The sequence below is a fragment of the Schistocerca americana genome, chromosome 8 (genome assembly GCF_021461395.2).
Source record: "Schistocerca americana isolate TAMUIC-IGC-003095 chromosome 8, iqSchAmer2.1, whole genome shotgun sequence".
Taxonomy (NCBI): Eukaryota; Metazoa; Arthropoda; class Insecta; order Orthoptera; family Acrididae; genus Schistocerca; species Schistocerca americana.
Genome location: NC_060126.1, coordinates 366064014 through 366088616, shown reverse-complemented (window position 1 = coordinate 366088616; position 24603 = coordinate 366064014). Strand labels below are relative to the sequence as shown.

General features: G+C 41.0%; 1 protein-coding gene across 1 annotated transcript in view; it reads right to left on the bottom strand.

Moving 5' to 3' along the window:
• LOC124544897 (snRNA-activating protein complex subunit 3-like) overlaps positions 1–24603 on the bottom strand; it is a 62999-nt gene that overhangs the window by 26504 nt on the left and 11892 nt on the right. The window contains exons 2-3 of the mRNA XM_047123628.1: positions 22601–22778; positions 3099–3338 (exon numbers count right to left, since the gene is read on the bottom strand). Coding sequence (XP_046979584.1) covers positions 3099–3338; positions 22601–22778 — 418 coding nt within the window. The remainder of the gene's footprint in view (positions 1–3098; positions 3339–22600; positions 22779–24603) is intronic.

Below are 24603 nucleotides of genomic sequence, written 5' to 3'. Positions count from 1 at the left end.
CACAAACAACGATAGTTCAGGTATACATGCGGATGTCACAAGCAGAAGAGTGTGAGTGTGTGTGTGTGTGTGTGTGTGTGTGTGAGAGAGAGAGAGAGAGAGAGAGAGAGAGAGAGAGAGAGAGAGAGAGAGATCAAAGATATTGAACAGGTGATCCAGCACATAAAGGAAGATGAAATCTAATAGTTATGGGGGACTTTAATTTGGTTGTAGCAGAAGGCGTACAAGAAAAGGTTATGGGAGAATAAGGGCTTGGGAGTAGGAATGAGAGAAGAGAAACGCTGATTGAGTTCTGCAGTAAATTTCAGGTAGTAATTGCGAATACTCTTCTCAGAATCACAAGAGGAGGAAGTATGCTCGTTCTTGGAAAATGCCAGGAGATATGGGACGACTGACTTGCATTACATCTCAGTCAAGCAGAGATTCCAAAATCACAGATATCAGATTATAAATGATTAATGGAAAACCTCATATAAAGATGTGAAACAAATACTAACAAAGAGATAGAGGGGCTAGCCAGGACTTACCTCAGCTCAGCACAGCCGATAGATACACAAAAAACAGAACCGAAAATTTACGTTCCTAGCTTTCGGAACAAATGTTCCTTCATCAGGGAGGAGAGAGGGGAAAGAGAGGGAAGAAGGGAAAGTGGATTCAGTTATTCACAACCCAGGTTATGAAGCAACAGGGAAAGGAAAACAGGGAGGGTAGCAAGGATGGAGGGATGGTTGTCAGAGGGAAGCCAAAGATATTCTACTGTAAGTACTGTGCCAGCTTCAAACCAAAGAGGATGCATACAGAAGTAAAGAGGTATTCAGTATAAAGATAAACACAACTATGTAGGATGAAAAGATGCATGAATGGCTAAAGACGAAAGGGAAAGAAGAGAAGACTGAAGAGTAAATGGGAGTGAGGTTGTTTAACGTAGGTTCAGTCCAGGGGGATGGCGGGATGAAAGGATGTGTTGGAGTGAAAGTTCCCATCTCTGCAGTTCAGAGGGACTGGTGTTGGGTGGGAGAAGCCAAATGGCACATACGGTGCAGCAGGTTCCTAGGTCCCTAGAATTATGCTGGAGAGCATGCTCTGTTACTGGGTATTGGACATCTCCTAGGCGGACAGTTCACCTGTGTCTGTTCATGTGCTCAGCCAGTTTAGTTGTTGTCATACCGATGTAAAAGGCTGTGCAGTGCAGGCATGTCAGCTGATAAATGATGTGTAGCTTCACACGTGGCCCTGCCTTGAATTGTGTATGTTTTACCAGTAGCGGGGCTGGAGTAGGTGGTTGTGGGGGGATGCATGGGGCAGGTTTTGCAGCGGGGTCAGTTGCACGGGTAGGAACCGGTGGGTGGAGTAGGTAGTCTGGGAATATTGTAGGGTTTAACAAGGATGTTACGGAGGTTAGGGGGGCGACGAAAGGCAACTCTGGGGGTGTGGAGAGAATTTTGTCAAGGGATGATCTCATTTCAGGGGTTGACTTGAGAAAGTCATATCCCTGGCGGAGTAATTTGTTGATGTTTTCGAGGCCAGGATAATATTGGGTGACAAGGGGGATGCTTCTGTGTGGTCTGGGGGTAGGAACATTGTTGTTGACGGGGAGGAATGTATTGCTCGGGAGATCTGTTTGTGGACAAGGTCTGCAGGATAGTTGCGGGAGAGGAAAGCACTGGTCAGGTTATTGGTGTAATTGTTGAGGGATTTGTCACTGGAGCAGATACGTTTGCCACGAATACCTAGGCTGTAGGGAAGGGAGCATTTGATGTGGAATGGATGGCAGCTATCAAAGTGAAGGTACTGTTGTTTGTTTGTGGGTTTGATATGAACAGACGTGTGGATGTGAGCTTCAACAAGATGAAGGTCAACATCCAGGAAGGTGGCTTGGGTTTTGGAGAAGGACCAGGTGGAATTCAGATTCGAAAAGGAGTTGAGGTTATGGAGGAAATTAAGGAGTGTCTCTTCACCATGAGTCCAGACCACAAAGATGTCTTCTATAAACCTATACCAGGCCAGGGGAAGCAGCTGTTGGGTCTTCAGGAAAGCCTCCTCCATGCGGCCCATGAAGAGGTTAGCATAGGACGGAGCCATCCTGGTTCATGGCCGTTCCCCTGATTTGTTTGTAGGTCTGGCCTTCAAAAGTGAAGTAATTATGGGTTAGGATGAAGTTGGTAAGCATGATAAGGAATGAGGTTTTTGTAAGATCTTCAGGTGGGCGTTGGGAGAGGTAGTGCTCAAGGGCAGAGAGACCATGGGTATGTGGGATTTTTGTGTAAATGGATGTAGCATCTATGGTGACAAGAAAGGTTTCAGGTCGGAGACGAGTGGGAATGGATTTGAGACGTTCTAGGAAGTGGTTTGTGTCTTTGATGTAGGATGGGAGTGTGCGGGTGATAGGTTGGAGGTGTTGGTCTACCAGAGCTGAGATACGTTCTGTTGGGGCTTTGAAGACTGCTACAATGGGACGGCCAGGATGGTTCTCTTTGTGGATTTTGGGTAATAGGTAGAAGGTAGGAGTACGGGGCTCAGATGGAGTGAGTAAGTCTATGGAAGCCGTTGTGAGGCCTTGTGAGGGACCTTGGATTTTTAGGATTTTCTGCAGCTCAGTCTGGATGGAGGGAATGGGATCCTGGGTAACAGCTTTGTAGGTTGAGGTGTCCGAGAGTTGACGCAGTCCTTCTGCCACATACTCCACACGGTCAAGTACCACAGTTGTGGAGCCTTTATCCGCCGGGAGGATGACAATAGAGCGGTCTGTTTTCAGCTCCTTAATGGCACAGGATTCAGCTGGGGTGATGTTGGGGGTTGTCGGGATGTTCTTCAAGAAGGACTGGGAGGCAACACTGGATGCGAGGAATTCCTGAAATGTCTGCAAAGGATGGTTTTGGGGGAGGGGAGGAGGATCCCTTTGAGAAGGCGGTTAGCCTGTGCATGAGTTAATGTGTTTTGGCAATTACTAAATTAGCCAGATTAATGCAAAATTAACATTATGAATAGTTACTTGCTACAACTGTAGTAGGTTGCACTGTATTTATTCACACTGAGGATTATGCAAAAAGTTTTCAAACAAATACAGATTCATTGCAATATGTAGTACAGCTTCTTACCTTTCCTTTTTTTCCCTGAGCTGCTACAGCACTCTCACTGACATCACCAGGGCATTCGAGATCCTTTGGACAGATTATCCTGTCTCTGAGGTCAGCCAAAGTTTGCTTCCCAAGGAGCTGTATTTCAGCAAATATACCTCTTCCATGTCTGGTGTCAGTATGTTTGAATGGCTCATAAACATGTACAACAGCTACAATATCATCATAAGATCGAAGATCATCCTCAGGTGTTGGTTTAGTCTGTAGGAAATATAAACCAAATCAGTAATGGACACAAAGGCATAGGAGGAACTTATGCATAATATTAGATGGCTGAAGTGCACATAAAAATATGTTCGCTGTGGGGAGAGACTGCTTAAATGAGAATTTCTATATCACCTTGAGAAATCTTAATTCTGGTGTCATTAACCAACATTGATATTTCACAAATACCACTTGAGGGCACCCCTTCTTGTTGCTGCTACTTGTTTATCTGAATTAAGCTTCCTACTTTTTCTTTTCTGTTAAAGCCTATTTTCTCAGTGACTGGAAAGGTGATCTAAAATAGCCTTTTTCCAAAGGTTTACTAGCGTAACAATCCCTTAAAAAATTAATTTTACTCCCATCGTAATCTCCAGTATGTTTCAAAGGATAAAAAATGAATTAGAAATCTATGAAGTCATTTGAATGAAATTACAATCTGTTTAAATCTCTGACTATTGTCTAATGCACTAGTACAAAATGAGCACTTGATATGAAATAATTATAGGCCAAATGTCAGTGGCTGGAGGTGGAAAGGGATGAGGGAGGTGGAGAGAAGGGTGCAGAGGGGGGAGCCATGTAAACTGTCAATAGTACCCTATGTCAAATTCGTGTTAAGTATTTGAGAAAGCTGTACTTGCCAATAATTAGACCACCATCAACATAAATTGACACATGAAGTCTATTTTCATTGTGCAATAAAACCAACAAGGATCTGCAGCACTGTTTGAAAACCCACTTACTTCAAGACTCTCATAAAACGTTTGTCCCAGCAGTCTAAGACTTATTTGAGTCAACAGAGCCCCTATTCCAATAGAGACGCTTGATGTGTATTACCTTAAAAGCCTTGTGGTTGTTATATATTCACTATCTTGATGCATTCCATTCAAAAAGGCTATCTTCACACTGTTTCAACACATGTTCTTTAAAGCAGCTACCACTAGAAAAACTCTAATGGTATCTTAAAATACAACAGGACTCTCTGTATTTTCGCAATCGGTTCCTGGTTTCTGAAAATATCACTTAACAACTAATGGGGCTTTGAAGCAAGTGCTTCTACCAACTGCAACTTTTTGGTATGGAATCCAGTGATTCTGTAATACCTTGGGATTTGTGGGACGTTCAACTAACACTCTTTAGCGCTTCTATTTCTTCACTGACAGGTTGCATCCATTTATCCTTTCTATTCGCCTGAACGGCAAAAAAGCACTGTATGGATCTTCACATTCAAAGAACTAGCTTTTGTTAGCATCAAGAACTCACCACACACTATCCATTTGGTTTTTTCTTTGTTGTCTTCTGTTTTCCAGTTTATCTTCACCAGAAAATTCGGAGGCTTCTTCATTACAGAATTCTGTTGATTCTATGTTACTGTCATCTGATACTTTACTTTCTCCAGGATCAAGTGCATTAAATTTTTCTTCACATTGACTTCTTCTGGGTTGCCAAGGAATATCAAATTTAATATGATCACAACGGGAATTACAAACTGTTTTCAGCTTAAATTTTACATCAAGAATCATCACACTATTTTTGGAAGGTATCCAGAATATAAATCCATCTTTCTCACTGACATATCCAACAAACTGTCCAAAGACAGCCTTGTATCAAACATTGAATAAAATTTTTTTGTTTATATTAACACAGCAACCTGTGCCAAAAATTCTGAGTTGATGAAGTTTCTTTCTTTCTTTCTTGTACCACAGCTCTGATGGAAAAGTTGTTTGGAATGGAATGGAAGACCTTCCAGTATGATTTAAAATATGGACTGGAATCATCATTAAAACATTTATAATATCAAGCACCTCCAAATGACTTTTCTGGCCTAACAACAGGCATATTCAACATGTAAAGCCCACTTTTCACACAGCCCAACATGACGATGTTGTCGCTGGCCTTTTCCTGAATTCTAACACTTTTATACTAAAAAATTTTGCTGTAGCAGTTACATGCAGCGGCTCTGGTTGCGAACATATGAGCACCTGCATCAGGCACATATGAAATATTTTTCATTCTAGCACTGTACAAAACAAAGTACTGTTTCTCATAGTGATATGCTTCATGCCGCCACTATCACAAAATCATTTATTTATGTCAGTGCAATTCGTAGTAGATGAACCCATGGTGTGTGAGTAAATATGGCCTTTCCAGTTGTCTTCTCTTCCTGCCATGTGCTACTGCAGTCAAGAGCATTCAGTTGACACTCCGCTGCACAGTGACCTAGTTGTTTACATTTATTATGCGGGAATTTTTGTTTTGCTCGTTCTTACGACTTCTTTTTTCCGTGCATTAGACACTACAAATACAGTTACATCCATTGCATTTTGTTTATGCAATTCAATGGCACAAAGTTTTTCAGTAAGTAAGTTCAATCTCTGGTTTTCCACTAGTATTGTGTCCCAGAGATTTTTTAAAGCTATCAAATTCCTTTTGCAGCTTAGATAAAATTCAACTGTTTGATATTCTTTCAGGAAACATTCTCTCATGTTTTGCTAATTCATCATTTATTTCTACAAATAATTTTAGCAGTTAATTTGAATAAGATTGATTCAATGTAGTGTGTGCTAGAAGAAGAAATCTGTTTTTCTGTCGAAACAAGCTGTACGTAAGAACATGGCAACAAATGGAGATTATAAATGATGTATAACTGAAGTATGATTGGTTGGTTGATTTGGGTGGAAGGGACCAAACAGCGTTGTCAGACCCATCGGATTAGGGAAGGATGGGAAAGGAAGTCGGCTGTGCCCTTTCAAAGGAACCATCCCGGCGTTTGCCTGAAGCAATTTAGGAAAATCACAGAAAACCTAAATCAGGATGGCCGGAAAAGGATTGAACTATCGTCGTCCTGAATGCGAGTCCACTGAACTGAAACATGAACAAAATATTTTTATCTCAACAAATATTAAATGATTGAATTTTATCTATGGTGCGAAAGGAATATAAAAATTTTAAAGATCTCTGGGACACAACACCACAGGAAAATTCTTCACACAGAGTATCCCATTCTATAGCACCAGTGGCTCCTTAGATGATGCAAAACTTATTACCAAGAGAATCAGGCCTGAAGTTTGGGAAGCCTTCTTATAAGGAATACAAAGACATAAAATGCACAGTTCATTGTTAGCAGCACCAAGAGAAAGATGTGCTTGTTGGTGCTCCATAATTTTCCTTTTGACTGTGATAAACTGACGCTGCAGCGTTTGTCTTCAGGATGCCACTGTAGGAGGTGTCAAGAATTTGATTAAGTAAAAAATCCATGCCTTTTGTTATTTATTTACTGTCTATAAACCAACTTCTGGATTTTCCTTTAAGTGACACTATATGTGGCAGATACACTCAATTATAAATACTAGCTTTTAACATTTTACTGTTCATGTCACTTTCCCACACTTTACTGATTATGTCAAAACTAGTGAGTGTCATGACATATCTATTTTCAATTATAAATAAGTGCTACACAAAATTCACACTATATCATCAACCGTGGATTGAATTTATGATTCTTCTTTTGCAACAATGTCCTGGTTCAAAAAGAATCGTTCCAAAATGTGTGTTTACACAGTGAAGCACACTTTTTGAGAATTTTTGGAGGCCTATGTGTGAGGTATGTAACTTACTTCTTAGTAAATTATGAGCGACAGTTGTGCATTCTATAAGCTTTTGCAACATTATCTTTTTAGAAAATCTTTTCCCCTTTATTGAATTGCATGAGAATAATATTTTCAGCTTCTTCTATGCACTTATCTGTTTGTTATAAGCCAGTGTCTGAAATTTTATGACTTACAAATTTATCCTTTATGAGATAATGTTTTGTGAACATTATAACTGTCTCCGTTCAACAGTAGTGTACACTGACAGCACTAGTGAGCTTCTAGTGAGCATAATCTTGATAGGAGTTGGAGACACAAAACTGTCTTCAGGGAATTTGTGAATTTTATCTCACATTTGGGTGTTGCAGCTTCAAATCTTAAACACAACTAGTAATACCTGTGGTGTAACAGATCATGAAGTCAGAACAATATCAGTGAGACCAATTTACATAAAAAACAGCATACCAGTCAAAATGCAGACCCACTGTGATAGCTGTTCTTGGGCACGGGTTGAGTTAGTTGCTATTTGTAAGCAGCTGAAAATCACTGACTGCTCAAAAGGGACTGAAGCTGCTTTGAATGGGTGTGTTTGGCAAAATGCTGATGGTCAGTCAAGCACCAGGGATATCGAAGTACCTCAAGAACTGGCCTCTCCAATAGATACTGCCTTTTCTGCTGGGAGTACAACATCTATCACTGCTCATCCACTTGACTGATAGAGGTGTGTCATTGGTAGGTCTAAATGCTCTGTATAGAGGAGGCAGTGATGAGGAAGAACACGGGGTATTACACCCACCCCTCCAAACAACAAGTCTGACTGAGCCGTGACTGGCTCGCATTGATGCCTTGTTCTTTGGCATCTGTCACAATTGAGTGGCGTCTTATTTCTCTCCGAGTTACTGCCATAATGAGTTGCTGACTTGCCTCCATCAGTGGCAGTGGCAGCAGCAGCACTTATTGATACTAGTACTGCTGTACCATTTTTGGTGTGAGCGCTATATTTCAGTGTGTCATGTGTGTGGCAGTTAGTCAGTAGGGACAGAGCAGCGATCAAGTCTCCGTGGTGCAAGGTCAGGCTGGGGCCGCTAGCGGTGTGCACGCATGGTCGGATTTTTGAGGCGCTAGGTGCGATAGCTACAGATTTCATCGCCCACCGAACCTGGACACTGAAGTTGAGTGCTCAGTCAACCTGTTATGAAACCTCAACTGCTGTGACATCTCCTAGTTCATTGCCAGTTGTTGCTTTCTGGGCCGTTCCTGCAAGCAGCAACGTATGGTGTGTTGGAGTCGGCGAAATTTTGCAGCCGTCTTCCTGTATGGTGTTTAACTATTGAATTGGTTGATACTTATTAGTGAAGTGCACCAGTGGTATCTTCTGCCTTGTGGCCGTTAACATTCCATTTACCTGCCCTGGTCGTTAGCGTAGTTTTCTGACAGTGTGTTTTCCTCGCCATGTTGATGCTGTCTGGCACGGCGTGTAGTTCGACAGCCTTTAGTGTTGTTCATATTTCTGAATGGTTATTGTGTCTTGACTGTATTTAGACGCCAATTTTCAAGATGTAGAGCTGCTGGTATCCTCGTTGTCGGTGATATTCCTGTTGCCGTGCTGTTGGTCGGGCGGAAGGGAATTTATTAGGTTGTTGGTTGGTCCTACAGCCGTTCCTGGGTCGGGTTGCCATCTGATTATTTAGTATTACGCTTGGCTGCCTGTCTCATCTAAACTTATGTTAGCATTACCTCCTCAGGCTGACCCTTGGAGCACTTCTGAGCACCACTGTTCTGTTGTTCTAGATTGTGATTTTCTTTTCGTCTCAAGTACTGTGCGAGGCCTTCAGCCATCTATTAATTTGGTTTGTTTTAATGTTAAGATAAGGCCTTCAACCATCTTAAACTAAAACTTGGAAGATTCTTGCTTAAACATTTCTTCTTTTTTTTAAAAAAAGAAAGGGGATTTTGCCCATTTGAAATCCTTATTATTATCCAGGTCTTAGGCCTTGAGTTGTTCTATGTTCAGTATGTGGCCTTCAGCCAAATTTTACATGAAATATTTTAAGATAAGGCCTTCAGATGTCTTAAATTAAAATTTGAAGTCACTTGTTTAAAATTTTCTTCTCTATCTGAAATTCTTGTTATCCAGGCCTTAAGCCCTCAGTTCTTTATCTCCAGTGTGTGGCCTTCAGCCGAGTTTTCATGTTAAATTTTGTAACCAAGGCCTTCAGCCATGTGTATTCCCTAAGGCAACTTTAATAAGTTGTGTCCTGGTCTTCAGCCATATTGGTTCTTTTAACGGCATGTTGATTAAGTGTTTCAAGAAAATAAAGTTTGTATGTTTTGTGCAACTGACCGTAACTGATTTTGGCCCCTTTCCACAACTATAACCTGATCCACTCTGTTCTACCAAACCAGGCGTGGTGGTTGAGACAGAATCAGCCCTTGAGCTTTGTTTAAGGCAATTAGGGGCCTTGAGGACACCATTAGTGTTTTGGAAGGCACTCAATCTAGTGGCAGTCAGTCAGACAGGGTGCAGGCACAGTTAATGCATTAGTTCAAAGACATCATCTTATTGCCTCAAATTCTGGTATCTCTTTTCATTGTTGAGCTAGAAATGGTACCTGGGTTGGTCATCTCGTGGGACTTAGATCAGTCCCTTCCTGGTGCAGGGATGTTGGGTGCCCAGTGGGCAGGTGTTCCCTCTGCACGGGTGGGTCCGAGTGAGCGTCTCACTTGCGGCTTTCTCATGGCCATTGTCTTTTGTTTTCATCAAGGAACTGCCGGTCAATTTCATTTTGGCTTGTGATCCCCAGTTTGATGTTTGAGGGGTGGGGGGTGGGGTGGGGGTGGGGGGGTGGGGGGAGGTGTAGCTGTGCACAACTCGTGTTTGTGCCGTTTATTACTTGACATCTTGTCTTTGAGGTACTGCTGTCCTGTTACTTATTTGATTCACTGGTGTCACTAAGTTGCTGGCCTGCCTGCCCGCCCATGAGTGGCAGCAACAGCGCTATCGATAAGAGAACTGTCATACTATCTTTGGAGCAACCACTAGTATTTCCAGGTCGTGGTGTGCAGTGAGTTCAGTAGGGAATGAGGTCTGCACAGCCAGTACTCGCCCGACCGCTGGTGACACACATGCACTGTCCCATGGAAGGAGACTTTAGCAGGGATGACCGTTGGTTGGCTGTTCAGTCGGTTGTCTCATTGGGCGACGTGTAGTTGGTCTTCCGACTGCTTCTGGGTTCTCTCTGTGTGTCGACTCTTGATTTGTCCTTGTTGTTCCTCAGTGAATGGTTTTAGTACTGTTCGAGTTGTTTGTGGAAGTGTTTACGCGGAACCGTGTGTATCTTGTGGTTTTGACTGACCATTTATTGTAATGCTGTCTGCGCGTTGGATGGAGTGAGTCGGTTCGGACGGAGCATAAAGCAAGTCTCCACGGTGCGAGGCCAGACTGGGGGCGCTGGCAATGTGCATGCACTGTCGGATCGTGAAGCGCTAGCTGCGAGAGCAACAAGTTTGTTGCCCATTGAACCTGGACGCTGAAGTTGAGTGATCAGTTAATCTGTTATGAAACCTCAACTATCGTGACTTCTCTTCGTTCATTTGCAGGCTGTGGCCCCCTTGGCTGTTCAGGCCAGCAGCATTGTATGATGTGTTGGAGTCAGTAAAACATTGCAGCTGTCTTCCTATGTTGTGACTAATCATTAAACTGACTGTTACTTATCAGTGAAGTGCACCAGTGGTATTTTCTGCCTTGTGGCCGTTAACACTCCAGTTACCTGCCCTGGTCGTTAGCATAGTTTGTAGGCAGCGTGCCTTTTTCTTGTCATGTAGTTGCTTTCCAGCACAGTGTGTAGTTCGACAGCCTTCTAAGTGGTTTGGTTCATATTTTGCTTAGAGTGGTTATTGTTCCCATGCCGGTTTTTAGACGCCGATTTCTTGAGGCATAATGCTGTTTGTATTCTTGTCCTTGGCCGATATTCTCCATGATTGTTCCGTTGGTCGAACGGAAGGGAATTGGTTAAATTGTTGGTTGTTCCTTGGGCCGTCCCTAGTTTGGGTTGCCATCTGACTACGTAACTTCAACTCTTGGATGACTGTCTCACCTCACCTTACGTTTGAGCTACCTTCCCAGGCTGACCCTTGGAACACTTCTCAGCACCACTTGTTCTGTTTGTTTTAAATAGTGATTTTCATTTTAGTTGAAGCGTTGTGCGTGGCCTTTGGCCGTGTATTAATTCAGGTTTTTTTTTTTTTTTTTTTTACATAAAGGTCTTCAGCCATGTTGAACTAAAATTTTGAGCATTGATTGTTTTTAAAAATCTTTTATCCTTAGAAATTGTTCTATCTGAATTTTTTGTAATCCAGCCCTAAGCCTTTAGTTGTTCTTTGTGTTGTGTGTGGCCTTCAGCCAAGGATTTGCATGAACCTCTTAATAAAGCCTTCAGCCGTGTGTATTCTCTAAAGGCTTTTTTTTATTTATTTTTTTAAATAAGAAGCAAGGGATTTATTCTAAATTAGTTATCTGACTTGTTCAGGTCTTCAGCTGTGGTTTCAAATTTGTCTGTGGCCTGCAGCTCTGCAATAAGTTAATCAGGCTTTGGCCATTCTGTTGTAAGTTTGAAAGGAAATGTTCTTGCTTAGAAAAAATTGTTTATTAATGTGCCTTAATTATAGTTGTCCTTCAGACGTGTAGTGTAGGCCTTCAACCATTAATTATTTTCATTGCATTTTTTAAAAATTTTTCCTTCTATTTTTAATTGCTTTTGATTTCTAAGCCAGGCCTTCAGTCGTTCTTGTGTTTGCTGTGTGGTTTTGGGCCTTCAGCCCAGAAAGCATCTTAAGTTTTCTTTAACTATGCCTTCAGTCATATTGTTTAGTTGTGATCCTTAAGCCAACGTGTGAATAAGTGGTTCTTAGAAAAATAAAGTTGTGTGTTTGATTGTGCAACTCACAGTAACTGTTTATGGCCCCATCCACAACCTTAACCTTATCCTGCGCACACTCTGACTACCTACCAATCAGGTCGCAAGCGGTCTGACATTCTGTCTTCCACTGAAATTGAAGCAATGACACACACTTCACCTACTGGGAACCCTGCTGCAACACAATTCAGGGGAAAGTAAGCTCGAAAGGATATGGGGTCTCTTAATCACTGGCAGTCCAAACACATTGCTGAGGTAGAAGATGCAACCAACTGCAGACTGTGGCATGCACGGGAACAAAAGATGCCTCTCATCTGGAGTCTGATGTGGTTCTTGGATTGTTTCAGAAACTGGCAGATGAAGTCGACAAAACCAGCTTTCCTCGTGGAATTTCAATCAAGTTCACAATCGGCAGCACTATCCCCAAAACTGATGTGTCTTCAGTTTCTGATCAAAGCAGAATGCTTAAACAAGAGACTTCAAAGGTTCTGTAACAAGCTGCACTGTGATTTCTTAAGATGTAGGACTGAGACTTTACGGCCTTCCTAAATAGGTGATGGGTGCAATTCATGTCAGAGGCTGCTAGTCAGCGGGTTGACAGTGTGTGTGTGTGGAGTCCACACAAACCTCTTTTAGCTTAGGTGACTCTGCATCCATTGAAGATAGCACAGCTGTCGAGACGCAAAGTTTTAATGTAAGATCCAAAGAAATGCAGCCCCCCCCCCCCCCCCCCCAGATAAAACAGTCTCACTCCTGGCCATTAATTGCTGAAGTATTTGTAACAAAATCCCAGAGTTTGCTGTAAGTCCTAAAAAAAAGCTAACCCCATATAATACTTGCCATAGAAAGCTGACTAAAACCCAAAATTGACAACAAAAAGATTGTTGGGACAAGAGAATGGGCCTAGAACCCTAAATTAACAACAACAAATTTTTTGGGTCAAAAGAATGGGCTTATGGGATGTGGAAATGGTGCACTTGTTTCAGTAAATAAGAAACTCAAATCCAATGTCAGAGAAACTGAGGCTGCCTTTGAGGTGCTCAGTTTCAGGGCAGGTGCATGTAAAGTCTTAACTGGGTCTTTCAACTGACCACCAGACTCATCCCCATACATAACAAAAAACTTCAGTTTCTGAGTATGTTTGTCCCACAATCACATTGTCATCAATAGAGGAGGCTTTAATAATCGAAGAACTGATTGATGTGGGTGATGGGTGTGGAAAGACATATGCTGCCCATACACGATTAGACAATTTGTCAAGCTTTGCTACGTTGGTCGAACATACAGCATGTTTTAAGAGAAATATTGTTTGATGGCAGATTTGACAACATGGTGGATGTTTCTCTGCATTAATGTTGTGCTGCACATGTTGAGCAGAAAAGAGTTTTATTATAATTTATTGCACTGCATCGCGAACTTCTACAACAATTAGGTGTAAAAACAAAATAGCTCTTGCGACTATCAAAATGATACAGTGTTGCACCTTTCCAGCCACATATTACACAAGAAGAGGTTAATAAGAAAATCAATATTCTGTGCACAACATATAAGCCAGAGTGCAATTAAATAAAAAATCGAAGCTCTTTTGTTCTTCCATGATTATGCATATGGTGATGGTATTTTAGTGAACTGTCGTTAGACAGTCAAGTAGAAGAGAATAAATTTTCGCATATTTGTGTTTTCTTTTCTAATGAGAGACTGAAGTAAGTCAAATTATAAAAAGCTTGGTTGTCCATTCTGAGAAAGTTTATGTAATTATCAGATTATGGCAGTATTATTTCCTTTAGCAGATTTTCATGGATATGTTTCTCTCTCATTTTCAGCCATTTCCTGGACCACCACCTTGTTTTCTTTTTTTTTTTTCTTTATTCACAATGGTAAAGTCAGTGCACAAAATGCTTTGTCTGCTTTGGTAGTCATTCCCACTAGTGTCAAAATAGTGTGCAAAACAAACAGTGTCTGCTTCCATAGAGAGATGAAACTGACAAACTTTGTTGGTATGTGTTTGGGCTAGTCTGAGAAACCTGTGGGTAGAAAAGGGCAAATTTGGCAAACAACTTTGATCATGTATGAGCTGCTTTACTAAATGCATTCTCTGAAAACTAACTAGAACAGATAGCTTGGAAAGCCACACAAAACAGCAAACAAATTGCCATCATGTCACTGAGGACATCCATACCAAAACTGGTATCTGTGACAATTACTAAGTACAAAGGACAGCTAAAACTAGTAGGCACATTTACAGGTTCAGTAAACTAGATAAAGAGGCAGTCATATCATATCTCAAAGAAGAAAATAAAACACTTAGCTATGGGCTCCAGCATGTAAAAGTATTGTCACTGAAGTTTAAAAGAATAGTTGTCCATGCACTGGATTCAAACAAATATACACTCAGCAGCAGAGTGGGCACTGATGTGAAACTACCTGGCAGATTGAAACTGTGGACTGGACTGGACTGGGACTCAGACCTGAGACTTTGCCTTTCACAGGCAGGTGTTCTACTGACAGCTATCCCAACACGAATCAATGTGCTTTCGTTGGATATAAATGTACCTAGTAAAAAATGTTATTATGGTAGGAAACCCCATGGCATACAGCAACTGTAAAAGTACTTCTAAAGAGACAGTGACTACTGCATAATAAGTGTGAAACGAAGCATACAGCTATAGACAGATCCACTGATTTAGAAGTGTTTGGCTGTAAAGACGGAAATATGTGAAGCAGAATCTTATCAGAAGTTTTACTACAAAGGCAAAAAAAAAAATTCTACTCATATGTAAAGCTGTTAATCACACCAAACTTTAGTGTCCAGACACTGAAGGATGATACAGGAACTGAAATTAAGGGTAGCAAAGCAAAAGACAGAATGGTGAACTCTGTTTTCAAATGTTTATTTACTAAGGAAGATACAAAAGTACTGTCCCAATTTACATCTTGCAACACTGTGAGATGAATGATACAGATATCAGTGCCTGCAACACTGAGAAACACCTAAAATAGCTACAATCAAGCAAGGCCCCAGAGCCTAATGCAATTTCTATCAAATTCTATACGTAGTTTGCAGCTAGGTTAGTGCTAACTTCAACCATAATATACCACTGACCCGTCAAGGGACAGCTGAGCCTAGTGTTCAGAAAATCTCATACATCACAATCATCTATAGGAATAGTTGTACAAGTGATCTGTAAAATTACCACTGAATTTGATTGACATCCACCGTTGTAGAATCCTAGAACACATGACATTATCCACTGCAACTAATACCTATTCTGAAAACTATCTCATGAAACCCAACTGATAGTTTCCTCACACGACATCCTGAAAACCTTGGATCAAGACAGTCAGGTGGATGCAGTATTTCTTGACTTCCAAAAAGCATTTGAATCAGTACCACAGCATCATTTATTAACAAAATTATGGTTCTATGGGTATCTAACAAAATTTTTGACTGCACTGAAGATGTATTGGTATGGAAGGAGTAGCATGATATTTTGATTTGAGAGTCATCAACATAAGTAAAATTCCTTAAAGCATTTATTAATGGTATGTCAACAGCTGCAGTTATTTATTAGGCAACTACTTTTGAACCCTTAAAGGTACATTTTCAAGCCTGGCCCACTGAGGCTGCACTGACAGTGCCCAATCTTAATAATAAACATTGAGTAGCAACACATGTTCTAAAAAGGTTAACAAGATGAATGAAATTTGATTTTGACTTGGCAACAGGCATGTGTGGATTGTGGCATTCATCCTGCTAACATTTATAAAGCATGTGTTGCCACTCAATTTTTATTATTAAGGTCAGGCACTGTCAAGGCAGCCTCAGTGGGCCGAGCTTGAAAATGAACATATAAGGGTTCAAAACTAGTCACCTAATCATTAAATACAACTGTTGACAGAATCATTAATAAATATTTAGGGAATTTAAATAAAGTTGCTGTTCCCTGTCAACGGTATGCTGAAACTGAAGAATAAATAGAATTAATTTCAGGCATACACATGAAATTGTGTGGGGGACACTTTTCACATTATATGTTACTAACCAGGCAGACAGTATTAATAGTAACCACAGACTTTTTGCAAACAGTGCAGTTATTTATAATGAAGTACTACCTGACAAACACCATGTAAATATTCAGATCTTGATAAGAAGTGAAACTTGAGCAAAGACTGGCAACTTATTTTAAACATTCAGAAATGTAAACTGTACAATTCAAAAAATACAGACTAAAACAACAATGAATTACAATTGGAGTCGCTCTACTCATAAAAATATTCAGGAGTAACAGTACACAGGTATTTGAAATGTAATGACTACATAAGGCTCAGTCATATCCAGAGAGAAGACAGGTGGTAGACTTCTGTTTATTGACACCAACTGGAAAAATTCAGTCAGTTCACAAAGGTGACTGCTTACAAAACAGTCGTGTGACATATCCTACAACACTGCTCAAGTTTGTGGGGTCCATACCAAGTGGGATTAACAGGGGATATTGAAAATGAAAGAGCAACTGCACCAATACTCACAGGTTTGTTTGACATGTGAGACTGTGTCACAGAAATGTTGAAAAACCTGAAATGGCAGACTCTAGAATATAAGTGCAACTTATTCTGCAAAAATTTACTTACAAAGTTTCAAGAACCACCGTCAAATGAAGAATCTACAAATAATGTATCCACAGCTCCATACATATCACTCCCAAATTGGCCGAAATTACGATTAGGCTAATTACAGCACCCACAAAGGCATTTAAGCAGTCACTCTTCCCATGTGGTACCCTCTGACATGTATTTCACAGATGTTTGCTGAGTATATATGTAGATACGCTTGTGTGGGGAAACACAATGTGAAATGTGTATTCCAACCCCCTGCAAAAACCTTGACTCTACTGGGTTCAGTGAAAGATTACCTAGTCCTTCAAAAACCAGGCGTTTATCAAATTCCCTGTCAGTGTGGAAAATCATGCAATGGGGAGACATTCCACATTGTAGAAGAGAGGTGCCGCAAACACAAGCGCCATACCGAAATACGCCAGGCCACTAAATCAGCCGTGGCTGACCATTGTATTAAGACTGGCCATACTATGGACTATGAAAAAACAAAAATACTCTGTCAATCCTCCTACTTCTGGGACTGCGTTACTAAAGAGGCCATCGAAATCCGACTACATGACTATCTAATTAATAAAGACAGCAGCCTTCAACTTAGTCAAGCTTGGAACCATGCACTCAGCCTGGAGAGAAAGATGCGGTCCCAGAGATCGAGGACTGCCCCCGACGGCAGCAGCAGGGAGACTGCAGACCCCAGGCACCGCTTCCCCCACCACCCCCATTAGCCGCTGTGCCGAAGACACCAGGAGAGGAACGGTGGAGGGGGTAACGGCTAGTATATATAGGGCACCGAGATGAACAGCACAGCATTCGCCAGGCACCACCTGAAGATGGCAGCATGTACGTCTGCCAAAATATTGTGGAGAAATTATGATGCTACCCAGTCGGATACCCGAGAACTGTTCAAATCAGAAACAACTTATATTGGACAACTGATCAGCACAATCTAAGATCAACATACAGAACATGGGTGCCCAACCTGCTTACTGCTGCCCAGCTAGACTGGAATAGCAGAACAATGCACTGGAAATGAACATCAAATGAATTACCAGCAAACCACTGATAAATTCTGGAACTCCATATTCAAAGAAATGATTGAAAACTGTGACATAATTCCATCAACAGGGACACAGGATCCCATCTCAGGCACAGGAGCCAATACTAAGCTCCATCAAAACAGAACATGACATTCAGATGCGAGATGTGACAGGGATGGTGGTAGAAGGCAACAGACTCTCCTTCCTATCACTGCAGACACACAGCCCCCACCGCACAGGCCCAACGAGGCCTGAACACTGGACTGGCAGGCATGAATACTGTCAGCACACAACAGACACATCATTCCATCAGCACCATCTGATGGTGGAACGGTTGTTCGCAGAAATGTCATGACAAAAACTCAATTTGGCAGTATACCCAAGAACTTTGGAAGCAGCATATACAAGGGTGGTTTGAAAAGTTCTTGGAATCACCATGAAAAGTCAGTGCTACTGCAACAAGTTGTTCACATGATATTAATTGGACTGTTGCCTGTAAACACATGCCATGTCAGTGCTCTTGGAGGAGAGCTGTGGCTCTGTTATTCCCGCCTAGGGATTTGTGAAAATGGGGTTGGGGGGTGGAGGGCAGGAGAGGAAAAAAAAAAAAAAAAAAAATAGATTTGAGAAGTGATCAAGTACTTCATAAAGAAAGGTATGAAAGCAAAGGACCTTCATGCCAATTATGCAAATTTCCAGAATACACTGGGGGACTCTGCTCCTTCATATTCTACTGTTGCAAAGTGGACAAATGAATTTAAATTTGGTTGGCAGAGCTTAGATGATGATCTATGCAGTGGCCGGCCAAGATGTGTCACTGCTCCAGAAATCATTGCAAAAGTGCACAAAACAGTCATGGAGGGTTGCCGATTGAAAGTGTGTGAAATTGCTCACCCGCGCCAGTTGTCATATGAAAGGGTGTATCGCATGTTAACCGAAGAATTAGAAATGAAACAATTATCTGCAAGATGGGTGCCACGACTTGACGCTGGATCAAAAACGCACGAGAAAGGACATATCGGAACAATGTTTGGCCCATTTTAGGAGAAACGAACAAGATTTTTTGCTCTGGTTTGTGACCACAGATGAAACTTGGGTGCACTACTATGCCCCAGAGAGGAAACAGCAGTCAAAGCAGTGGAAATATGCTTATTCTATGCCACCAAAAGAAAGCAGACAATTCCTTTGGCAAGAAACGTCATGGCATCAGTGTTCTGGGATGTGAAAGGGATTCTATTTGTAGATTATCTCCCTACCGGGAAACAATTACTGGAGAATACCTGGCTAACCCCCTGGACAAATTGCAACAAAAGTTCGCAAAAAAAAGGACAGGTTTAGCAAGGAAGAAAGTCACCTTCCATCAAGAGAATGCGCACCTGCAAACGTGCTGTTGCCATGGCAACATTACACGAACTAAGATATGAATTGTTGCACACCCACCTTATTCACCTGATATGGCTCTGTCAGACTTCCATCTCTTCCCAAAACTGAAAAAGATTCACTTCAAACGAAGAATTGATAGCTGGAGTTCGCAACTATTTTGCAGGTTTGGAGGAAACTCATTTTCGAGATGGGATCAAGGCACTGTAACATCGTTGGACCAAGTGCATTAATCTACAATGAGACTATAATGAAAAATTAAAGAAGTTTCAGTGATGTAAGTACTTTTTTTCTATTCCATTCCAAGAACAATGCAGACCACCCTCATGTGTCAGTTAAGGCTCATATCACATAAATGAGTACTTATTTTCAGCTATTAAGTGAGCTTTTATGTACAACACTTTTCTACAAGCAGTTGCTGAGAAATGTATAATTGCGAGAGTCATGTTGTCAGCGATCTTTTCAATGTTGGTTGGAAACACACATCCACAGCGTATCTTCCCAGATGCATGTGAATATGTCCGATGGAATGGGACTGTTTACATTCAAGTCTAGAACAGTAATCTTTTTAATGGATTGCTTGACACGCGCTGAGATATCTGAAGTTTAATAACACCCAGATGACCCACTTCTGTTGCAGAGGAAGCCAATTCAAGTCTATGGGATTCTTTGCATGTTGAGAGAGCTGAGGCTGGGGTGATGCCTTTGATACACGTCGTGCTGTGGAAACTATTCCAGGCAGTGATTGTGAAGACAATGAAACTGACATTGTCAAATACATATTAACAGCGTGTTACACTAGGGACAGGCTCCTCAATGTGGTAGACATCTGACAGCTCCAGCTGTTCAACACTTAACATAACAGCTCACTTACCAACTGGAAACAAGCACTCATTTAATAAACTGAAAATAACAACAATGTAAACACATACTCAGTGAAGTTATTTATGTCAACTCAAATAAAAGAGTTGGACAGCAAATACTGTGGATGTAGTCTGCAAAATGGAAAGCAAGCAGTGATCGTGTTGGGGAAAGTTGCTTTCTTCATAAGAATGCTATAGCTGCCATACCATATGACAAAGAATCAATTTCCCCTTTGGCAGTGTGGAGTAGTGTGCAGGAATTTATGTAGATTCTGCCCATGTTTCTTTCTTGCATTAGTATTATTAGTATCTGTATTCCCTGTAATGTTAATGCACGTTGTGGAAATTAAACACATCTGGGCATGTCTGCACATGGCATTGTCAGTAATTTGTAAGGCGCACTGTGGAGAGTTGGTGTAACTCTGTTAAACACTCCATTGCTGCTTCTTCTGATATAGTTGGGTAGATCGAGTGGGGAATCATCAGCTTGCTCATAGTTTGCAGACTTTTTAAGGTGGTAAGAGTGTGATGACAACCTGGCAGTCTACCTTCTCTCGTGCTTCTATCCTCCACCCTGTTACACCCCCACAACACAATTAAACCTTCAATATTGCTCTACTGCTCTTATGCACAATCCATACATTTAATATCTTTTCTGAAGCAACCTCACTTCACAGTAACCAATTTTATACCAGTAACATATTTTCAATCATATGCATTTGTTTCAACCTCTGTAACACAGAAACTATTAATCATAGAGAAAAGATTAAGATGGCTTTTCTGTAGGAAGTATAGTTTGATTGTGTACCAGGAAACATTTTCACTAGAAGCCACAGTTTTCAAGATATTCAAGTAAAAAAATGAAAAATGACCGGTAAACATCCCCTCACCACCGCACTCGCATCATATTGGTGTGGATTTTTAGTATGTTGTTAACTGTAAAAAATTGTGATGACTACAGAACTTTTTTCTCCTATTCAACAATTTTATAACAAATTTGTTCTCTGACAAAATATGGTGGTAGTAATTCATTATAGTATGTGAAGAACATGTCAATAACATTAAGAATTAAAATTTGTCGCAAAATATGTTATGGAAGTTTCAGTTACAACTAATGTTCATTTGAAGAATTAGTCTTCAGATGCACTCAGCTTCACAACTCTCTGAGAATGATGTATAATCATTCGAAACACCATCCTCATTACTGTGATTCCAGGAGGGGGAGAGAAACAGTCACACAGTGCAGACATCCATTGTTTGGAGAGCAGAACAACATTTTGGCAGATATTGGTTAAGACTGCTGGTAAAGTGCAATCTTATTGTACACATGCATTCAGTTCTGCATATTTGTTGGAAATGATCAGTCATGATCTTCAGAATGGGGATGCTGTAGGATCATCAACTGTTGTATGCAAATGGAACTCAAAACCATTCCACAAGCATCAAATAAAGTTACCATTATTAGTTTCTCTTAGCTTTTTTGTGACCTGTGGGCTGGCTGGTGGGTGTTGAGATCAGGAGGTTGAGAGCAAAGCAAGGTTGAGTGGTCCAGTGCATGCCCGGATGTGTCAGTAATACGGCGGTATCTAGAACATTTATTTTTTTGTGCAAAATGTACAGCGGTATAAGTGTCTACACAGCTGCAGTTGGTGACCAGGCATAAGCGCATGTGCCATGGAGAAGTGCCGACACCTCATCAGCAAGTCATGTCGTCGTCACCACAGTTCAGTGCCCTGGTCGCATGCTGTTCTGGCAGTGACAGTGGGGCAAGGAAGGCACTACATGCCCAAATGTTCCCCAGTGACCAAGTAGTGTCCCACTCCAGCACTATCTATGACAGCCTGTGGCGTGCTCAGGTCAAGACTGCCGACTGTGGTCCAGGAACTCAGTTGTGAAGATTAGGCCCTGGTAATCCATCACAGATCGACCAAGACTGCAGCAGATGCTCACAAATTGGTCAGGTGGGTACTCTGATGTGTCTTGCCTGATCAGTGTGATGACAGCAGCTTGCACATTATCTGTGATGACCCAATAGGTAGCAACGGCAGCAGACCAAGGCTGTGGTATGCATCAAGACTCAGTGTTTAAGTGAGCAAGCAAGTCGTAGGCTTGTCAGTCATCAGTCTCGTCATTGTTTCACTGAAACTTAATACACTGTCAATGTCTCTGGCTCTAACAACACTTACAGAACGGCAGCATGCCAGAATGTGTTCTTGAGGCCTGAAAGCCTCTCAATTTAACTGGTCACGTCGGCGCCTGTGGTTCTGGGTGTGAGTGCATTTGTCCTCATTTAACAGACCTTTCAGTGCTCATTGCTTCACTGTGTAAATTCAATAATAATTCTAGCTCAGTTCTTTTTCATCTACATTCAGTTTTGTAGTGGTACTTGGGCAGTGAAGTTACATAGCGTTACCTCACAGAGTCTTGTAAAGTATCACAGCAGCACTTGCATTCTTGTCTGTCTTGTTGTGAGGCTTGCTGCGGTTCACCTCTTGACATACTGACTGACACACCAGCCCAGTGCTAATTTGTTCCACACTAACATGGTTGAACTTTAAAAAAATTTAAAACATATACAGTGAAAATATTCTGCCGTGTAAACAGCTCTGAAGCTCAACCATTTATTTGAGGAGAACAAGCGATTCTGAGGCTGTTATTGCATATTTGCTTTATGGGCCATAAGGATTAGGTTGTTTTTCACCATCATCAGTAATGGTGCAGATACATCCATTATCATGCTCAGCCATAAGTTGGTGAAGCTGGTAAGAGATTATCCAAACAATCTTTTTCTACACACAAACTAAATATCATCCGAAGCTCTAAAATTAATATTATTTACAAACTTATTAAAAACTGTGCACTTACATGAAAAATTCTGTTGGAATATGGGAGATTCCGTGATAGCTTTCTTTCATTCAGAAACTTTGGCGTCCGCAAATTACACCCACTTGGAACTGCACAAGTTTCATTCAAGTACCACATGCCATTTAAATACACATCAGGTATTTGCTCTGGTTCACCAGGAACCTTTAATTTTGAAATACTGAAATGAAAACAAATTCCTAATTAACAATTATGTTTAATGGCAAGGCAAACTAAAAATGATGTGTGTCTGATGGAGGGGGGTGGGGGTAAGTTACTCTCAATGTCTCTTTAAGATAACATACATTATTTTCATTCTGAACAACGTAAATAGCAATTAGTGACCCCCTATAAAAAGTAATTACACAGTCTGCAATGAAATTGTTGTAACTACTCCGGATGAGCCCCAGATGCAACAAATCGGTGGCTGTCTATCACAAATTGTACCATGAATAAGAAACTCAATTACAATGGGACGAGTGATAGCCAGTGTGGAAACTGCATGGCCTACAACTTCAGCACAACTTCCCGACGTCAGTAGGGGATGCTTGTGCACCATTGCTTTTACGCCCATTTTTGACCACAATTTTAATCCTGCAACCTTTGATTAGCTGAGAAATGTGATAAAGTGCAAGAAATACATTGTGTAATGGTAAAATATTAGGAAAGAATGCACACTGTTTGCAATCTGAAGCAAAAGTGTCTGTAAGTGTCTGTAAGCACATAAACATATTTGTGAATGGTGGATTCACGTAAATTAATGGTTCAACTGTGTGTGGCTCGGTGACTCCGTGGTAAAGGGCCAGACTGCAAATCCACATGCCTCGGATCCGATCCCCTATCAATCCTAGGATATGTCACCTACCACTTCTTTCCCCTCTGGCAATGTTTTTCAATGCGAAAAATGCTGAGTTGCACCATGGTTTGGAACTCATGCTAAACTGTAGGTCCCCCATAGCTGGCTGGGTAAATCAGGTCAAAGGTCAGAGGAAGGCAATGGCACACCACCACCATATACAGTAAAGCACTGTAGTGTTCAAAATAATCTTTGGATTTATGATTGCTTTACATTTTTTTATTCAAGTAGTGGTGCATAATGTAGTTTGCATAGGCAAGCAGAGCATTTAGGCCACCAGACAGTAGCATGTGTGGAATAAGTGTGCGAAGTTGTGCATTAATTCACGAAGCATCAGTAGCAAAATCATAGACTTTGTTCGCACAAAATCTCATTAACATTCACAGAAAAATCTAAAGCTCACAATTATCAAGACCATCAAGACAAATAAAGACCAAATTTGTCACACATTTGAAATCATATAATGCAGCAAAACTAAAAAAAATTACAGCTACTTATGAACCATTAAATTATGGAAACGTTTGTATGGTTGCAAAAGAATCAATCACAGAGGCGACATGAAAATTCAATGTCCTGGAACATATTCAAGTGTTCAGCTCACGGCCACAAAATATTCTAAGTCCCACTAATACAGACAGAGGTCTTGCGGCTCCTACGGTTTCCCTAAACTCACCGATCTCACCACTCTGAATAACACTGGCCAGAAGACTTTATCTCAACATGAAACTAAATAAAAGGCCTCGAGCTCTGCTGTGCACATTCCTTTAAATACTTCGTCACATGACCACTGCTCAAAATCTGACAATGTGTTCCTAGTCAAATTACTAGTTTAAATACATTACAAACATCAGATATGGTTAACTAAACATACGAATTTGTTAGATAACAGACAGGATACTTACTTATGCTGATTTTATGAAGTGTGTTGATATGGATGTATTCATAGTTACAGCACTGTTTGCATATAAAAAGATAAAATTTGTATACCTATTAACAAATTGTTCCATAGTAAATGCAGTAAAAGTAACTACTACTTGTAATTGCTGGCATCATTTGATGTGTTGTAAGTGTCAGTTGGATGATGAGTTCAGTAAGCTGTGTGTAGTCTTCATGTAGCAGATGGCTGTAAGGCTTTTTGTGTGTCTTCTGT